Source organism: Lampetra planeri, chromosome 43, assembly GCF_965212315.1.
Source record: "Lampetra planeri chromosome 43, kcLamPlan1.2.h2, whole genome shotgun sequence".
In the NCBI taxonomy this organism is placed as follows: domain Eukaryota; kingdom Metazoa; phylum Chordata; class Hyperoartia; order Petromyzontiformes; family Petromyzontidae; genus Lampetra; species Lampetra planeri.
In genome coordinates, this window is record NC_136149.1 from 307675 (window position 1) to 327263 (window position 19589).

At 51.5% G+C, this 19589-nt stretch overlaps 2 protein-coding genes across 5 annotated transcripts in view; both read left to right on the top strand.

Annotated features, from left to right (window-relative positions):
- LOC144732532 (uncharacterized) overlaps nucleotides 1-3483 on the top strand; it is a 33784-nt gene extending 30301 nt beyond the window's left edge. For all 4 annotated transcript variants that reach the window (XM_078613941.1, XM_078613940.1, XM_078613939.1 and 1 more), the window contains 3 exons: nucleotides 325-433; nucleotides 1560-1659; nucleotides 2582-3483. In XM_078613941.1, the coding sequence (XP_078470067.1) occupies nucleotides 325-433; nucleotides 1560-1659; nucleotides 2582-2617 (245 nt within the window). In that variant the 3' untranslated portion in view covers nucleotides 2618-3483. The remainder of the gene's footprint in view (nucleotides 1-324; nucleotides 434-1559; nucleotides 1660-2581) is intronic.
- A 2304-nt stretch (nucleotides 3484-5787) lies between these two features.
- Nucleotides 5788-18995, top strand: LOC144732533 (pseudouridine-5'-phosphatase-like). Its single transcript, XM_078613943.1, has 4 exons — nucleotides 5788-5974; nucleotides 12102-12320; nucleotides 14825-15054; nucleotides 15920-18995. Exons 1-4 carry the CDS (start codon nucleotides 5914-5916, stop codon nucleotides 16106-16108), a joined length of 699 nt encoding a protein of 232 aa, XP_078470069.1. The 5' UTR covers nucleotides 5788-5913; the 3' UTR covers nucleotides 16109-18995.
- The last annotated feature ends 594 nt before the right edge of the window (nucleotides 18996-19589 follow it).

The window sequence follows — 19589 nt, forward strand, 5'->3', positions numbered from 1 at the left end:
GCCACATTGTCAGCGGGAGTGGCTATGATCTATCCACGGCTGATAGTAGCTCTCCGTGAGCCGTCACCCTCTCTCCTGGTCACGCTATACAACAATCCAGCTATTACCTACTTATGAGCTGCTTTCATTGCTCCATTTCTGCAGCAGACGTACTCTTGGCCATGTTCCCTCTTTTTGGCTGCCACTGTCGTTTTTCTTGACCATCGGCTATAAACCCCTTTTAGCGACGTGCACTACCCAAACCCACTTGCTTTACTCAACGGTCAATATGACATTTCTTCGATTGAACGAATGTCACGTGTGCGTGTTTGTGTGTGCGTGTAGTTCCCGTGTCCGCCCAGAAGTGCTCCCTGAAGAAGGTCGGGGAGGTAAAGGTGGTCACGTCCGCCGACAGGAAGAGCGCGGAGGAAGAGGCTGTCAAGAGGACGGCCAGGTACCTGGGCCCGTCGTGTGCGCTCCCGGGTTCTGTCTGTGACCTCGCCGTCAGCGACACACCGGCTGTGTTTACATGGCCCGGCGAAGACCGCGCTTCATTGCGCTATGCATAAGACGGGCAGCATTTAAGTGCGCGCACCCAAACGCAAACAAATTCTACGCTACTATTATTATTGTTGTGCTTGTTTTACCCAGGAAAGCCTCGCTCAGTCTCAAGACTCTATTTGATGATGGGTCCTGCCAGGTTTTCGGAGTAGGGGCTAATGTTGCCACGTGCATTCCCAACTGAGTAACCTGCAGGCAACTCCTCAGCAGTGAGATGTTTGGCCAATTCCAGTTACAGTTTGCGTTTTCTCTGTGCTGCAGCTATAGGAGGAAAGCAGGTATAACCGAACTGTACTCCCACTCATCTCCCCCCCCACCCACCCCGTTTGACATAGTAGACCACAGACTCTGAGCTCTTGGGCTGGCTCACAACTGGCCCGAGGGAGGCCTGGCTGCTCACTAGGACTGATAGCTCTTCTCTGTGACAGTAGCATGAGCAGCACAGGCTTGTCTTCAAAAGCACTGCTGTCTGTCATTGGTGAAATGTATCAGTGCTTGGTGTACAATGATGAGCAGGGCCGACAGTAGATTTCACGACGTATATGCTGTCACGTAAATGTGCAATTCACCAGGGATGTAAAGATTCTTTGATTTAATTTATTCTTAATGGGGAGGTTGCCAGGTGGCGAGATGTTAAATTCCTCGCCTGGTATGGAGAAGGTTGTGGGTTCGATCCTGGTTGCGTGGATTTTTCCCCGGGTTTTTCCCTCCACATTTAGAAGCACCACGCGTTCAGAGTATTTGGCTGATATACATTTCCACATGAAAAGCCACTTCATTGGGCTGTCATTTGTGATGGGCAGCTTGCTTCTGCAAAAAGAGCTACACAGCTCAATGGGCCTTACCTGGTAAAATAAAAATAGTTTTTAGTTTACAATTTCTGAAGGGATTCTTGGTCTTAAGACATTCCCGGATTCAAATCCAAGGATCTCACCGGGTGTGGCAGCTCAGCAGGGCTCTAACCTCCAAGCCTCTCGGCCACCTTGGGCATTTCTCACTTTGAGTGAATGCCACTGCAGGTTGTACGAGCGGCTAGAGGAGGTGAAGAGCAAGAGGGAGGCGGAGCAGAGGAAGGACGTTTCTACCAGGAATCGCGAGAAGGCAAAGGCATTCCACCAGGTGAGAATTACGGCACAAACTACCGCATGCGACGATTCTTAAACTCCTTATCGATTAAAATTGAATCTCCCTGGTGGTACGTGTTTTATAATCGTGCATCGAAGAATGTTGCACCTGCGAATCGCAACACTTTTTAAATATATTATATTGGAGATAACGATGAAAACAAATGAAACAACCAAAATACTATTTACTACAAATGAGTCGGCAAAATGAGACGGGACAAATACAACTGCACAGTGGACCAACGTCAGGAGAGCGTATGGACAGAAAAGGCTGTACAGACAGTAGAAATTAAAAGTGCAAATGAAACTCATTAAAATGTACGAAAAAAATATGTTAAATTCAGTATCCAATCCATATTAACGTCCTCGCTGGCCTCTATTTGTGCTCAAAATGTCGCCTCTTATATTTGTATTTTAAGGCCGCAGTGTCATTAACGAATTAGTTGAGTTTTTTTTTTTTAACACTGAAATTAGACTGACTACAAATGAGACAAACATTGGAATCAATTATCGTATTGAATCGTGACCCCTAAATCGTGATGAATCATCGAATGATGGGAGCTGAATCATTGCACATGTCGTGCAAACCAACTCCCCATTGGTCCATTCAGAGCCCCAGCTGAGAGTGAGCGGCGCTCCATCATGTGAGCAGTTTGTGATGTGTGCCATCGGATGTGGAATAATAGACTTAAGGGGCACATTTCCAAAGAGTTTTCACGAATCTATAAGTAGAGTCCTCTGTATATTATGGATGTCAGGCTAATATTTATAACGCACCTTTTAAATAAAATGTAAAAATTAAAAAGCCAATGGTAGTCTTTCTGCAATCTTTTCCGCTCGCAGTAACTTTGAAGTTGGCATTCGCAAACCGTGCTTCGCATAACTAATGTGCACTCGTTTGTTTCTGATTTCTCTAGAAAACGCTGGAAAAATTGAGGAGCAAGAAGATGTAGCAGGGACGGGTATCGATTGAAATCGTGCGTGCGTGTGTTTTTAATCTTGAACTATTTATTGACGTGTCCACTTAAATGTACTGTAATGATTCGTGTTTTTGTGGAAAAATTCCCTGTTTGCAAAGTAGTCGTGGGCCTTTGGATGTGGCCTACACACATCCCGTCCAATGAACGCCGGCGGGATGTTTTACTTGTGAAATAGTTATTCACGAAAATTACTTTACACAAACCTCCTCCCCCCCCCCCCCGCTTGAAGTGTTCCACACCGGGTGTAGTTCTCATGTTGATACTGCGTACCTATGGGCTAATTTGGCTGTGCAGTACCAGGCGCTTGTGGAAGCCGGTGATTCGTGATTGAAGGTAATGAGATTACTGTGCTCCTTAAATAATGTCAACAGACTCTGCAGTACCGATGATTATCATGCTTCATCTTAAACCTACTCATGCATATCCATATACGCTGTGAACAGGAGAACATTTACTTCTTCAATAATAATAATTTACAGATCTGTCAATTTTCTGCTGGATAAATGCTCCCGCTTAACGCTTTGGCGACGGGGGTGCTGTTTGACTATACTTTACCACGATGGTCAGTGTGGGTTTGTGAAGGTTAGGAGTCGGTACCAGTTCAGATATCACTCGCCATTTATGTTCGTCATGGCGAAGAATCGAACTCAAGTCGCCAGTTTCAGAATGCAGTGCGCTAACCTCTGCGCCACCGCTCCACCGCATTGTTCCCACACCAGCATTAGCATAATCTACAAGCATTCCTTCAACAACACATTCCGTTCTACAGTCCTGTGGTTTGATGTGCGCCGGTGATAACAGTTTGCAATAAAATGGGAATAAATGTTTGTTCAAAAATGTTTCATTTGATGGGCTGTCGGTTCAGCATATACTGCGTGCAATCTGTTCCAAGTCGAGTGTGTAGCTCGTCTTCAGCTATCTTCAACCAGATGTTCCAGTGCGCCCTGCGGTCGAGTATCAGAAACATCAATGTGGAACAAAACCCCTGAGCGTGCATGGATTCACTGCCGAAGGAGACGGCCACACTGAACCTGATGCTGCTCGCGGATCGATGACACGGAACCATGCCTATCCAGCAGGAGGACGCCTGGCTCGGGGCGACACCTCGAGCAACATTTACACACGTGGGGGGCGCCGCGGTGGCGAGATGTTAACTACCTTGCCTGGTATGCAGCAGGTCGTGCGTTCGAGCACGACCCTGACGCCTGCTGCTGTATATTTGGAGTTTGCGTGTTCTCCCCGCAGTTGCGTGGACTCCGATTTTACCCTCCACGTTTAGAAACATGTGTTTAATAAGAGTATTTTGCTGCTAAACATTTCAAAGAGGTAAGCCACTTCGTTGAGCTATCATTTGTGGCCAGGTCCATTCTGACAAAGAGCTACATATCTTCGTTGGCCTTACCTGGTAAAATACAAGTAGGTCACATTTGAAACGGCCCCACCAAGGGCTTAGTGTTGCAATACAGTATTTGTACTGTACAATTAACTGCACCTGCGTTGTCTATCCTCTCACTTTGGCACTTTCTATAATTGATCAAATTAGCAAGTCCACCTGTGTGTGTGTGTCAGTGGGGAGCGGTGGTGTAGTGGTTAGCGCGCTGCGCTACAAACCCAGCTACCCGAGTTCAATTCCCGGTCACGGCCAACACCGGTGACGATCATCTGAACCGGTCATGGGCTTCCCCGAAGTCAAATCAGCCACAAATGAGTAGCTGATGTGATGTGTAAAACATCGTCACTAGCGAGACAAAGGCAGCTGTGGGTGGCCCTGGCCACCCACTCCCTCGTGCCGTTCCGACCTTAATAGGTGCTCGCTAACAGCACTTGCTCCAACTGTGTGTTAAGGCTATATACGGGGGATATTTGTATGTAGTAATCGACAATCTTTGTTTCACTGTTAAACATTTACAATTTGAGTACACACCGGTGGGCTAAAGCAGTGAACTATTTGTCTTTTGTCAACGTGACACTTTTTTACTGATTGGCCGTGTCGGGTGGTGGAAGGTTACGACACATTTATAAATAACGCGATCTAAACCCAAAAACGTTGATTATGAATAATATTGGTCGCGAAAGCCTACGTGTTAAAACAAAATGCTGTATTTTACAATACGCATGCATCAGACGGGCATCGCATTTGATGAAGCTCAAACATGTCCCAACATGCATTTAAAACATGTCAACGCGCAGCAGACTGCAGACCTTTAAAACCAGGTAAGGTTGTTGCTTTAAAAGTCCATTGAGACCAAATGATTTTGAAGGGAGACTTGGCTTTAAATAGGAAGAGCAAAATCGATGCCAATTCTAAAGTGTAAACAACGCAATTACGAAACCAGTATTCTAAAAATAAATCGCATTATTTTGGGGCATCTGCCGAGCTTCTGCGCAAAGGGCGAAACTTGAATGTCTCGGATTCGTGAACGACGACGACAGAAACGGCTTCGGGTGGTGGTTTATTTCACCCACCGGGGGGAGGTGTTCTGTGACGCGTCCCAGTTGTTCCCGCAGTCCCATCGTGGAACATCTCTCTCCTCCGAGCCCCCCGCCTGTGAAGTCAGGGGACGAAGATGTGTTGCTACGCAATGGGGTTCGTTGAGGACCACAGTCGCGCATCGCTTCTTCAGCTCGTCGTGTTGGGTCTGTTTTTAATAAAGTTTTTTTAATGTTACTTATTAAATGGAGGCCACGGACTGCGCCACGGGGTTTCTAGCGGTAAACAAGGCGCCGTATTTACCACGTAATACTTCGCGCTACCTTTACTATACCGGGTAATTCTTCCGAGCTACCTTTACCCTACCCTTTACCTTACCCCTTGGCATGTCGACACCTTTACCCTTTTACCCGGTAAAAAGGGTAAATTACCTTCCCTTGCCGAGAGCTATTGACCATGGCACACTCCCTCGGCAGGGAGGGTCGTGACCCCGTCCCCCCCACCACCCCCCCACCACCACCACCACCACCTCACCACCTCACCCCCCCCCACCTCACCCCCACACCACCCCCCCCCACCACCACCTCACCCCCCCCCCACCTCACCCCCACACCACCCCCCCCCCCCACCACCACCTCACCCCCACCACCCCCCCACCTCACCCCCTCACCGCGGCGCTGCTGTGCGGGGACTCTGCACGACCAGCAGGGGGCGCGCGGTCTCCCCGCGCTGCCGCGGAGGCGGAGCTCTGAGCCGGCGGCTCCAGCAGCAGCAGCACGGGGGTCGGGCAACAATCGGCGCGACCCGTGCGTGTTACGTGCACCGCCTCGCCGCCGCAATGTCGCCTTGCTTCAACCACGCGACCCACGTCATATTCGACATGGACGGCCTGCTCCTGGGTGAGTCCCCCCCCCCTCCTGCACTCGCACACGGCCAGGCCCGCCTGGCACATCCACTGCTCGATGGAGGCCTCCACCACCACCACAACCCACGCCGGTCGATCGTGGAGGGGGATAGGTGGGGCGAGGGGGGTTATTGTCCGTGGTGGTGGTGAGGTAGTGGTGGTGGTGGTGGCGAGGTGGTGGCGAGGTGGTGGTGGAGTTGCGGATTGGCGCTGCCTCCTGGTATTCGCCCCACGGTGTTTCGGTCGTGACCTGGGATCGAACTCCTCCCCGTGGGGTGCGGAGCGCAAGAGACCCAAACCGCCGCCTCCAACGGAGGGGCAGAGGGGCGACCACGGCGCTCACAACAACGAGCGGAGCGCCGGGAGGATAAAGTGCGGCAAGGTTGGCACAGCAGGAGGGGGGGGGGGCACGGCAAGTCGGTCGACCCTGTGGCACCTGCTGGGTCTGGACTGCGTTGAACTTCTTTCGCGCCGTACGCAGCCAACCGTGCGGGTGCCGAAGGCGCTGCGCCCCTTGTTACCAGCGAGACTTCGACACTCGACGTTGTCTCGGAGTGCACCTAGCCTGGCACCGTGGGGACGTCACCGCCACTTGTTGTGGTGCCAGTGGCACACGCACTTGGCTCTGAGCCAGGCCGGACTGAATGCCGCCATTCGCGCCTCACGCCAGTGGCGAGTGACGTCAACCCGGGCACGGGGCGCACGAAGCTGCCACCATCCCCTGCTGAGCAGTGTGGAGAGACCGAGATCCCCTGCATAGCCTGGAACAGACTGTTGGGGCAAGTGCTGTTTCTGAGCGTCCATCAGAGGGGGTTGTGGCCAGCACCACGCCCGACCGCCTTTGTATCCCCAGTGACGATGTTTACACACCGCACCAGGTAATCAATTGAGGCTGATTCCACCTCCGAGAAACCCAGGACCGGTTCAGAGAATTGCCGCCGCCGCCGTTGTTGTTGTTGTTCTTGTTTTGTTGTTGTTGTTGGCCGGGAGCGGGAATCCAACTCGGCGACCCAGGTTCGTAGCGCAGCGGGTTCACCGCTCCACCACTGCGTTTTATAATCTGCAGAATACGACCATGTTGCATCTATATTTAAACCATGTTGTTGCATCTAGATGTAAACCATGTTGCGGCAATATTAGGAGCACAGAGGGCAAGTCCGTTCCTCAATTAAACTGCGGTCCACCCAGTGGCGGATGGAGCTTGTGCGGGGCCTGTGGCGTGATGTTGTAAAGGGGCCCGAAATAAATAAATAAACACAAATATTAAAACGCAAATGTTTAACTTGCATAGTAAAGTAACTGTATTTTTTCATTTGCTATACAGCCAGATAATACGACAAATCGCTAACCTTAAACACCCAGTCGTTCATAAAAGTTGAAGGCAGTATAGTACTATAGTAATAGAGCAAGTGCAGAATCACTGAACGGGAATTGATAGCTTGAAAGCGTTTAGCGCGGGGCCCTTGAAAGTGCGGGGCCCGTAGCATGTGTAGTAGCTACTTTTTCTTCGAGAATAATCCGGCACTGGGTCCGGGTCCACCCCACATTGCCATGAGCTTGACAAGTCCACCTCGACGGGACCACGAGGGCGCGATCACCGCGAACAGCTGCCAAAAGTTCATTTGCTGCCAACGCCAAATGAGGCGGCACTTTCTTTCGTGGCCGCGTGAGCAGCAGCAGCAGCTGCAGTGGTGGGAGAGCGTTGTGCGCAATCGGTTCGCGCCGCTGGTGGTCAACTATGAGTTTTATTCCGGCCTCGGGCTGCCACCATCAGTGGCCAATGACGTCTGAATCCCCCCCCCCCATGCATAGGGAGAGAGGCCTTCAGCCAGCGGTGCATTTAACAAAGGAAGAGGGGAGTCGCTAATGATTAACGATCGTTCGCTTATTCGAGATGATGAAACACAACTGACCGCCTGTTTGTTTATTTTCTTCAAAGCGAGCCGCGTTCACCGTTGCGAAGTAAAAACGCCTGTCTGGCTCTCACGCCTGTCCGGCTCTTGTGCTGATTGGGCAGCTGTGCTATTCAGAATGGTTGAAGGTGGAGCAATGCCTCTTCCCCACGATTGAGGAAATGGCTTTACATTGGGATCGCCACCTTTCTCCCCACTTTGGACCAAGCCCGGACACACGTCTCAGTCAGCACGAGCTCTGCTATCAGAGCTTGTGCAGTGTCCTGCAGTCAAGTGTCACTCAGCAATACCGGCACCAGATCTCGGTGAAAATCAACGCCTGCTGTCACCCGAGAGCACAGGTTTTACAGCGAGATTGAAAACTCATTTATTGCGAACCGCTTTCTGTATCTTAAGTTTGTTGTCCTTCACGCGCACATCCCGTATGGTGCGAAAGAAGTTGAAGACACGTCCAGGTTTCCTGTCCGGGTCAAACTCAGACAGGTGGCGATCCTCCGTGTCGGGCTGTTGACCGCAGCCGCCTGGGGGCTCGTGACGTTGCCTCCGTCTGCAGACGACTGGGATTGAAGATCGTGCTGCGCGCATCGAATGCCTCACGTTGGCTCGCTTCGCTTCACATTCAGGAGCTAATTCGATCTCGTGCCACTTCAAGGCCTTTAAGATCTGCCAATGGTGCCCTTCTGCCTACAAACCTCTTGATCTCTCATAAAAAGGTGTTTGGTTTAGAGCGCCTAAGAGTATAACTGTGTCAAAACCCTCCACCACCCGACACAGCCAATTAGTAAGGGATTTGTCACGTCAACAAAACGCCAACTCGTTACTACTTCATACTTACGCGATCCATTTATACTTACGTGATCCATTTATACTTACGCGATCTAACCCAGAAACCTTTATTATGAATAATATTGGTCGTGCTCTTGATATACATCTCTCTCTCTCTCTCGCGTCTGTGGGGTGATCACACGATCACTCTGGTGCCCCCTCCGCTTGTGGAACTCCCGACCGACCGCTGGCGACCAGGCCCAGGCTCTGGGGCCGTGTTCGTGTCCACTTTGGCTTTACTCCTCTCCGGCTATTTCTATTTTTACCTCTCGGTTCATGCTCCATTACCTTTGTCCCTTTCAAGCGTGGCGTCTTGAGACGTTGCGTATGGTGCGAAAAAAGTTCAACATACATCATAATCTACTACAGCATAATCATTACTACTACATGACTGCACGTGTACATTGAGAGAAAAACAACAAAGCCTACGACGTCACCCTTACAGCACTTGCCTCTGTGCCTTGGCGTACATTGCTAATTTTGTCTGCGCTGGGTGTTGCTCTGTATTTTTTAAATGTCTTTGGCCCCAGGAACCAGTAAAGGACTCTATTAATCAGTCACCAAATAAGGCGGCTCTCACTCGGTGCCTAGGTGTTTATCTTCTGGTGGTGTGATTCAGAGTCTCGTGTGCTCTTTACTGCGGCACAATATGTTCTGAGCTGATAAAGCGATGAAGCCCTCTCTCGCCCTCTCTCGCCGCACCGCTGATCAGCACGGTTGGCTGCGTTCGATGCGATAGAAGTGCAACACACGTCGATGGGGTGGCCATAAAACGGGAGTGGAGCAATCGCCATTGTCTTCTTGCGTGAGTCAGCTGTAGGCAAACTGGCCACGTCAGGTTATTTTCTCTGTCGCGCATTCTAGGCGACTTGTGGAACTTCCACATTCCTATGGCAGAGACCCGGTCACGCACTTGCTTTGCATGCTACCACGTGGCGGGGCGCTTGCACGCGCAAACACTTCGATAATACTAATAATGCATTTCATTTATGAAGTGTCAAAAGTTACTGAGGGTTCGGAGAGTGGGCTATATCACGAAAGAGGTGAAATACAGAGTTACTTTTTTGTTAAGAAGAAGAAGAGGCCGTCGAGACCACGCGCCTCGTACTCACGAAGGGTTTGAGGCGACTCCGTGGTCAGAGCCACTGAGGCCCCCACGGTTCAGGTCCAGGCGAGCTGCCTGCTGTGATGACGCCGGGTTCTCGAGTGCAGCGCTTTGCTGGTTTTATAATTCATCATTATCTGTGATGGCTTTTTGTTTGCGGTGCAATCATTTGGTGACAAGGGCTGAGACCAGCAACGCGCTGCACTCAAGAACCCGGCTTCATCACGGGCAGCTTGTCTGGACTTGAACCGTGGGCCTCAGCCGTTTGTGATGGCTTTTTATAATTCCTTCTTTCTCTCTCTCTAAATTCCAGCTCTGAGAATTTCAAATGTGGGTTCGGATGCGATGCAACCAATCGCACTGTCCCATTAAAAACGGGTGGGGGGCAAGGAATGCTGCCCTCTCTACTTTGTGAAGCAGAAGTCGCTGGAAGGATGGGCCTCAGACGCAGCTCTGTGACATCCGCTTCCGTGGGCCCTTCTCTCAAACCAAGGGTCGCCCGCTGCTGTGCGGGAGATCCGAAGGGGTCACTTCCCATGGTGATGGCGATAGTTCAATTGTGATGCAAATGGGGGGGGGGGGGGCGAGGGGGATTACAAAGTAATGGGGGATACCTGGGTTTAAATAAACTTGGGTTTACATAAACACAGGGCTAACTGTCTGTCGTGCTAAATATGGGAACATCGTAGCGGCAAGCCAAATGCTGAAAATGAAGACTCGTGGTGAATTGTCGTAATCGGACAAAATCAGGGAGACTGACTCAGCTGCCTGTCTCATGCAAGCGATTGCATTGAGTCACGTGTCTGTAGCAGTGTGACCAAGCGACACACACGTGTTGTGTGTGTGTGAAGCGGTGTGACACACACAAACATAGTAACAGGCACGCGCTTATTGCCCGCGCTCCATCCAGTTACTGAGGGGTTGCGCAATCAGAGGGGAGGCTGAGCTCGTCGCTGCCTCACCTCTCGTCTCTTTCTGTATCTGCAGCGGAGCTCCGCAAATTCGGCGATTTTAACTATAAAAATTATTGGAATCGTACAGAATGACATTTATAACACAGATCAGTGGAAAAATATTAATATTTATTTTATTTGATTATTCTTTTTTCTACTTTAAGTAACAGCTATTTTCATAGGAGTATGGCAGGCGAGGCTCTGCCTCCCCTGCCCGCACGTCCCCGTTGTGTGATATGAACAATTGGTGACGCGTGGCGGGGTGTGACGTCAGTGATCAAAGGGGCGCTGTCTCAGTCGGGCAACGCGATTGGTGCACGCGGCATCAACAACGGCAGCGATTCTCTTTGTGAGCAGCGTGAGAGCCCCTTGAGAGCACGAACCTCGCGCGAGGGAGATGTGGGCCAAACCAGCACACGCGATTGTGTAACATTTGAACAGAATTGATTTAAACACAGTATTTTTTTTAATAATAGGGTTTTTCCCTTTTTTTTGGCATCCACATTGACATCCACATTGGCATCCACATTGACATCCACATCGACATCCACATTGACATCCACATCGACATCCACATTGACATCCACATCGACCGGGGGCCCAGGCCCCACCGCTCGCCGATGCGTCGCGGGGTCCCGACCGAAATTGACTCGTTATGTTCCGAGTCGCGGAATTCCCCCTTTGTTGTTGCATCACTCTTCCCCGTGAAACAAGTTTTTTTAGGTGAGATTCGCGTAAATATAAATGTCTCGTTAAACCCACCACCACCCGACACGGCCAATTAGTAAGGTTTGTCACGTAAACAGAACGTGCCAATACATTACTAGTACAGCACACCGTACTGTGTGCCTGTCTGCCTCTGTGAAAGGCACTCGTGATTTGGGTTTTGAGGTCATCACGATCATCATCATGAGCAATGTTCTGTCCACTGCTGGCTGAAGGCCTCGCCACGCTGCCGCCATCTCCGGGTCCTCCGGTTTTTTCCCCTCCACATTTACAAACATGCATTTAGAGTGTTTAGATCATTTGGCTGCGATACATTTCCACGTGATGATAAGCCACTTCGTTGAGCTATCGTTTGTGGCCAGGTCGCTTCTGAAAAGAGCTACATAGCTCAGTGGGGCCTTACCTGGTCAAATAACAAAAAAACATTGTTCATCGTTTCAATTAATTATTATTCGAACAATTTGCAGATGTGAATAATGCGTCTTGTGCTCTTGATAGCCGCCCATACCGTCAGTTGAATCCTTCCGAAGACCGCCGCCGGCACGCTGCGTGCGCCTGATTTGTCTCGACTTTCATTCTCTCTTTCTCTCCTTCCGCCAGACACGGAGCGGTTGTACGCGGGCGTGTACGAGGACGTGTGCAGGCAGTACGGCAAGCACTACTCGTGGGACGTGAAGGCCCAGGTGATGGGCAAGAAGGCCCTGGACGTGGCGCGCATCATCCAGGACGCGCTGGAGCTGCCGCTCACGCCCGAGCAGCTGATCGCCGAGTGCCGCGAGCGCCAGGCAAAGATATTTCCCGCCGCGGAGCTCCTGCCGGGTACCGTGCCGAGAGTTCTCAGGCGCCGCTACGCCGCCGTCGATAAGTCGCTTCCCGATTGTCCGTGGGGGGGGGGGCGGCCCGTTTAGCGCTGTCGGCTACGTACGGTGCGGAAGAAGTTCGCCGTATGATGCGTACGTACGAAGGGTAGCACAACTGTGCAGGTTCGTTTCCCCCCCCCCCCACGGTTGTGCTGTGTAGTTGGTGTGATGTTCGCCGATTGTGCCACGCGTTCTCCTCGGCGTTGTCGCCCCACACGTTTGGTTGCCGCCTGCTTGGGGGCTTCTCAAGGGACTGAATTCGGCTCCAGAAGGGTAGCTCCCGTCACGTGGAGCGACGGGGGGGTCCGGAGAGCCATTCAAAGTCGTGACAACGTCGTTATTGTTTACCTCCGTAGAAGTGGAGACGAAGGTACAGAACCTGTTGACTGCTTCAAGCAATCGGTTTTCTTACCGACATGCGCGCAGTCGTATGGGTAATGAGTCGCTGACTATCGATCAGTGAAGGGAAGCTTAGAACAATAATGATAAATGGAAGCAGCGTGCTCTTGTTGATAAATATATCTCGTAAATAATGTGAGGTAGGAACAGTGAATCTGCAACACGGACAATCGGGAGTTGAACGTAACGGTGCAGCAGATAGATCAGCACGGGCGCACGCACACGGGCGCACACACACACAGACGCACACACACAGACGCACACACACAGACGCACACACACAGACGCACGCACACACGGACGCACACACACACAGACGCACACACAGACGCACACACACAGACGCACACACACACACACAGACGCACACACACAGACGCACACACACAGACGCACACACACAGACGCACACACACAGACGCACGCACACACGGACGCACACACACACAGACGCACACACACACAGACGCACGCACACGGGCGCACACACACACACAGACGCACACACACAGACGCACACACACAGACGCACACACACACACGCACACACACACACAGACGCACGCACACACGGACGCACGCACACACAGACGCACACACACACAGACGCACGCACACGGGCGCACACACACGCAGACGCACACACGCAGACGCACACACACGCAGACGCACTCACACGAAGACGCACACACACACAGACACACACAACAACAACAACCGCCATTCGCCACTAAGTGGCGGTGACGTCACCACGACGCTTGTGCCAGGCCATGTGCACCTTGAGGCCACGTGAAGTGTCGAACGCCCGCTGGCAGGAGGTCACGGGGCAGACCCAGGTGCCACGGGTCAACTGACCGAGATGACCAAGATGACTGGCTGATGCACCACCTGTGCCCCCTACTGTACCAACTTGCTGTGCTTTAGCCACACACACACACAGACGCACACACACACAGACGCACACACACAGACGCACACACACGCAGACGCACACACACACAGACGCACACACACGCAGACGGACGGACGCACACACACACAGACGCACACACACGCAGACGCACGCACACACAGATGCACACAGACGCACACACACACAGACGCACACACACGCAGACGGCCGGATGCACACACACACAGACGCACACATACACGGGTGCACACACACACAGATGCACACACACAGACGGACGCACACACGGACGCACACACGGACGCACACACACGGACGCAGAGCACGCGTGAGATGCGGGCACGCGATGTCGCTGTTTGATGTAAGACGGAAGAACGGAAGGGGATGTTCTGCTGCACATATTGTGATCGCACGGATCGAGCGTAATCGATGAAATTGTCGTTGTTCTCACGTCCTGCCTCGGTTCGATACCCGGCCACAGTGAAAATCTGTTGAAAGTGATTTCTTAAACTAAAACTAAACTACATTATTTTACCAGGGAGAGCCCACTGAGCTATGTAGCTCTTGTTCTGAAGCAACCTGGCCGTCACAATGACAGCTCAACCAAGTGGTGCATCATCATCACGTGGAAATTTCTAGCAGCCACATACTCTAAACGCATGTTTCCAAATCTGGAGGGAATAACCGAAGGACCCGGAGAAAAGTCCACGTGGCCACGTTACGGGCGTCAGGGTCGGGATCAAACCCACGGCCTCCTGTATACCGGGCGAGGTAGTTAACATCTATCACGTCCTCCTGTATACCAGGTGAGGTAGTTAACATCTATCACGACCTCCTGTATACCGGGCGAGGTAGTTAACATCTATCACGACCTCCTGTATACAGGGAGAGGTAGTTAACATCTATCACGACCTCCTGTATACCGGGCGAGGTAGTTAACATCTATCACGACCTCCTGTATACCGGGCGAGGTAGTTAACATCTCCTAGCCACCGCCGTGCCCCTGGGCTTGGCTCTGCACCCCTCCCACCCCCCGACCATCCACTCGACCCCTTGACCAGCCCGCACCGTCCAGCATGTGAGCTATGGCATAAGACGGACCGTGCACGACGTCCAACTAACGACGGCGTGCCGCCCCGTGACGAGCGCAGGCGTAGAGCGGCTGATAGGGCACCTGCACGGGCACGGCGTGCCCATGGCCGTGGCCACCAGCTCGGCGCGGGCCACCTTCCAGATGAAGACCACCAACCACGGCGGCCTCTTCTCGCTCTTCCGCCACACGGTGCTGGGCGACGACCCCGAGGTGCGCAGCGGCAAGCCGGCGCCGGACGCCTTCCTGGTGGCCGCTCGCCGCTTCCAGCCGCCCGCCCGGCCCTCGCAGGTGAGCGCCCAGGATGTGACCCCCGCCAGTGCGCCCCCCTCTCCTGTGCTGACCCCATGGTCTAGAGCTCCCAGGGATGTGACCCCCGCCAGCACGCCCCCCTCTCCGCCTCGGGGGATGGACAGGAGTTGGGCGCCACGGTGGCGAGATGTTAACTAACCCCGCCTCGTGTGCAGGAGGTCGTGGGTTCAATGCCTGACTTCTCTATATTTGGAGGTTGTGTGTCTCTCTTTCTATCTCCCCGTGGTCGCGTGGACTCTTCTCCGGATCCTACGGTTTTTCCCTCCACATTTTGAATCAACGTCACGCGTTTCGAGTATTTGGCTGCTAGAAATGTCCACATGATTAGCCACTTATTTGAGCGGTACTTGAGCTGACGGTAAAGTTCACTGGGCAGCTCGTAGACTCCCCCTGCCTGTGACCCTCTCCCGTTCCCTTCCCCCCCCTCCCTGGGTGAGGCAGGGAGCACATTCTCCGTCCCCCTTCACACGGGGTCACGGGGTCACAGGGTCCTGTCGCACCGACATGGCATCGTTGTTCACGGAGTTTCTGTTTCCCCACCCCCACCACGTTCGGTGATTGGCGTTTTATATCGCATTGTACTGTACCGTATGGCACTGTGCCGTACTGTACCATATTGTACCGCTTTGTAAAGTATTGTAGCGCGTTGTACCGTATTGTACCGGACTCGCGTAGATTTGCAATGAGAACATTAGCGACAAAAAAAAAAAGCGATTGCATTCATTGAGAAAAACAAAATAAATTAGGCCACGGATGCCAGCATCACGCTCCCAATTAGCCGACGCCGTGGCCGGCGCTCGCCCGCCCCCTTGACGCCCCCTTCTTCTGCCGTTGTCTGCGCCAGTGCCTGGTGTTCGAGGACGCGCCCAACGGCATGCGGGCGGCGCTGGCGGCCGGAATGCAGGTGGTCATCATCCCCGACGAGAACTTCGGCCCCGAGGACACGCGCGGCGCGTCGCTCGTGCTGCGCTCGCTCGAGGAGTTTGTGCCCGAGGCGTTCGGCCTCCCCGCCTACGCCGACCGGCGGCCCTGACGATGCGCGGGAGGGCTCGACGCTTCGCCCCCCACCTCCCCTCCCACCTCCGATCGGCGCAAGCGCGACAGACGAGTGGCGCCGATTGTGCATGCGGCAGCTGTCCCACGGAACGATCGCCACGGCGGCGGAGTTTACGCGACTCCTCGTATTGCCGGTCGGGTCCTCCTCTCTCAGTCGGCAGGAACCCTGTGGCTTTTTCTTCTTCTTCCATCTCTCACGGCAGTGTTATTATTACGATCTTGGTTCTGATCCGAAGAGGTATTGGCCGTACGTTGGCAGGGGAAGCGGGGGGTCTCTTAGCGTCTCCGTTGAGTTTGACCGCTGCTTTAGGCCTGCGTGTGGTGGTGTCACGTTCATGTAGATTTCTGTGTGTGTGGCGAACTCACTTGGTTTGTGAAACCTTCCCTTGTACGTTTGAGACCTATCCTCTGTTTTTCTGAGCCAAAGTTTTTTAGAACTATTTTGTGCGTGCGCTCGTATGGGGAGCGGTTAGCATGCTGCATAACGAACCCAGTGACGGTAATTATCTGAACCGGTTCTGGGTCTCCCGTAGGTCGACTCAGCCTCAAATGAGTACCTGGTACAGTGTGAAAATATCGCCATCAGAGCAAAGACGGCCGGGCGTGGTGCTGGCCACCCACCTTGTCGTGTGCCGTGCCGGCCTTCATTAGGTGCTCGCTAACAGCACTTTCCCCAACAGCCTGTTAAGGCTACATGGGGGATCTTTGTCTTTGTACAAACACGTGCGTCTCGGTATGTGTCAAAAACCTGTTGGTACATAAATAGTGTGGCTGTGCGCCCTGCTCTGTGGACACGCAGGAACTGGAGCACACACATTCCTCAATAACACAGGAATGTGAATGAGGCTTCAAAGAATACAGCGGGACTTGACTTGGCCAATCCACCTTTTGCATCTCAAGTTGTGGGTTGGTTCCACGCTTAGTGTGTGTGCACTGCCTTTTGTTGCTGCCATGTGAGTACAATATGCAATTTCTAAACTGTTGTTCAGACTTCACGATGCGTTCGAGTGAAGTCAGCAGTTTGACTTCTCTCTCTGCCATTGTTATTCGGCTCTCGGCCTCACTTATTGTTGTGTGCTGACAGGACACCGTTATTTCGAGGGAGTGCTTTTACCAATATCCTCTCTTCTGCCGGCGGCATTTAATTTTGCCAGGCTGTTGATGAGACCTAAAAGGTCGAAACCAGGCCAGAGAAATTAATGCTGCTGACATAAAAAAAAAAGTTTTATTCAATTAATGTGTGTTTGAGATCACGGTTGATTATGTTAATATAACACGGACGTGTGCACTGAATTTAAACTTTTTTTTATAAAATGAGAATCGGAAAGTCGATTTGTTGTGAATGTTGCTTGCCCTCTTGTGGTAAGAAATATATTTGCATAAATGATTGTTTTTATTGCTCATGATTTTAAGATGACCGATGTACTGTCAAACAATCGCCGTGATGAAGCACAATCCAGCTATGAAATGACGACAGATTCACAATTTGCAACACTGATCACGTTCTGATGTCTTGCAAAACGGTTATTATCCTCAATGTTGTGAAACTAAAACAGGATTTTTATAACCTGTGCTATATATAAGCGGAGGATGCTACCGTGCTGTAATGGTGAGCGCACTGCACTTGTAAATCCCGAAGTTGCTGGCTCGTTGCAATCTCCCGGCGCGGCAGTTTAAACAATGGAAGAGTGTTTTCAATCCCCAGCACCCCCATCTGCCCGTGTCCAACCAGCAGTAATTGGTTCCACGGAAGTGCATCGATTGGCAGGTGGCGTCTGGTGGGGTAAAGCGTGGGTACCCCCCCCCGCCTCTGCTCAGGCAACCCGTCGGCATGGAAGAGTCGGCCAAGTACACCCGACTGGAGGGGGGCTCTCGAAACTTCCCTCCAGTGGGGGGGGGGGGCCCTTCCGCCAACAGGGGCGTGAGAGAGCGATTGCAGGGGCTGCGTCTTTGCCGCGTGCATTGCCACTTCGCAGTTACGACAACTTTGATGGGCTCGTTTCTTGGGTGGACAAAGTGTTTCCTCTTCGTCCGATTCACAGTGAACACGTGACCTTGTGTGACCTTGTGTGACCTTGTGTGACCTTGTGTGCCTCCTTCGCCGACACTGGCGGCAAGTCGGCCCCGAGGTCACGAGCCTGGCCCCGAGGTCACGAGCCTGGGCCCTCGCTGTCAAGACGCCGATGTGGCCGCCCCGTTTGCTGCTGGAGTTTGCACGACCAGTATTTGCCGTTAAATGGTAGTTGTTCATCGGCTGGAAGATTTACAGTGATGATTGATGTCGTGATTGTGTGGGGAATGAATCTCCAGGTCTCCCTTTGCAAAAGGGACATTTTGTCTCGGCGGGGTCGTGCCTGGTTTAAATAATGTCATTTTTATCGATACCAGTTGTATTTTTAAAGGATGCTGGACCACTTGAAATGTGTTTGTTTAAATATAACCCGACAACACATTGAGGCCGTGCAATGCTGGGTTTTTTTTTATCTCAGAACAACTTATGGGTTTTTTTTTTGTTACTTATATTTGTCTTGCTGGGCAAAAAGTAAAAAAAAAATTGTGCTATTAATTCAATTCCACTACTGTACTCTCCTCTTGAGTACCATACCAATGCTGATTAATACTTGTGGTTAATACTTGTGGCTAATTCCCAATATGGGCTGTTGCTACGACGATTAAATAGCCGCTTGTATACGTGTTTTTACAACTTTTAGAGTAAATCATTATTATAATTTGTTGTTTTTTCTATGCAAGATGACTTTTGAATGTAACGGCCGATGGGGCCGGTCGTTGTTGATTTGATGGAACGTTGGTGGTGCAAAATGTTAGCAATGCGGATTCATTAAAATAAAAAAAGCATAAACAGGCGTGTGCCTCTGTCTTCCTTGGTCCACGCAAAGATGACGACGATGATGGGGTGGTGGTGGTGAGCAAAGTTCCATTTCTGTCCGGAAGAACACATTTGCCCATTGTCACGGGTCACATGGTATTAAATATATTTTCTAAAGATTTAATGAAAAACATTCCATACACTTAATGTGGTTTCACGTTACGTGGGGGGTGGGGGGATGTGTTTACATTTTCTACGTGCGGTGCTGGAATCTCACAACGTGATGCCGTCTTCACGGTCCCAGCTTGAAATTGTAGAAAACTTCTCAACCCACGAGTGCCCTCTTTTGACATTTGTGTGAATATCATCTTAGTGTCAATATATTATTGTGAATATCATCTTATATTGAATATCATCTTATTGTGAATATATTATTGTGAATATCATCTTATAGTGAATATCATATTATTGTGACTATCATCTTCGTGTGAATATCCGCGGTGCGTGAGCAGGACAGCAATACAAGAGAAACGTCAACATAGCAGAGAAGAGGTGCTCGGTCTCTGCGGTATGTTGCGTAGATCGCAAACGAGGCTGTACTGTGTTTGATGGGCCTAAAGGAAACATGCAA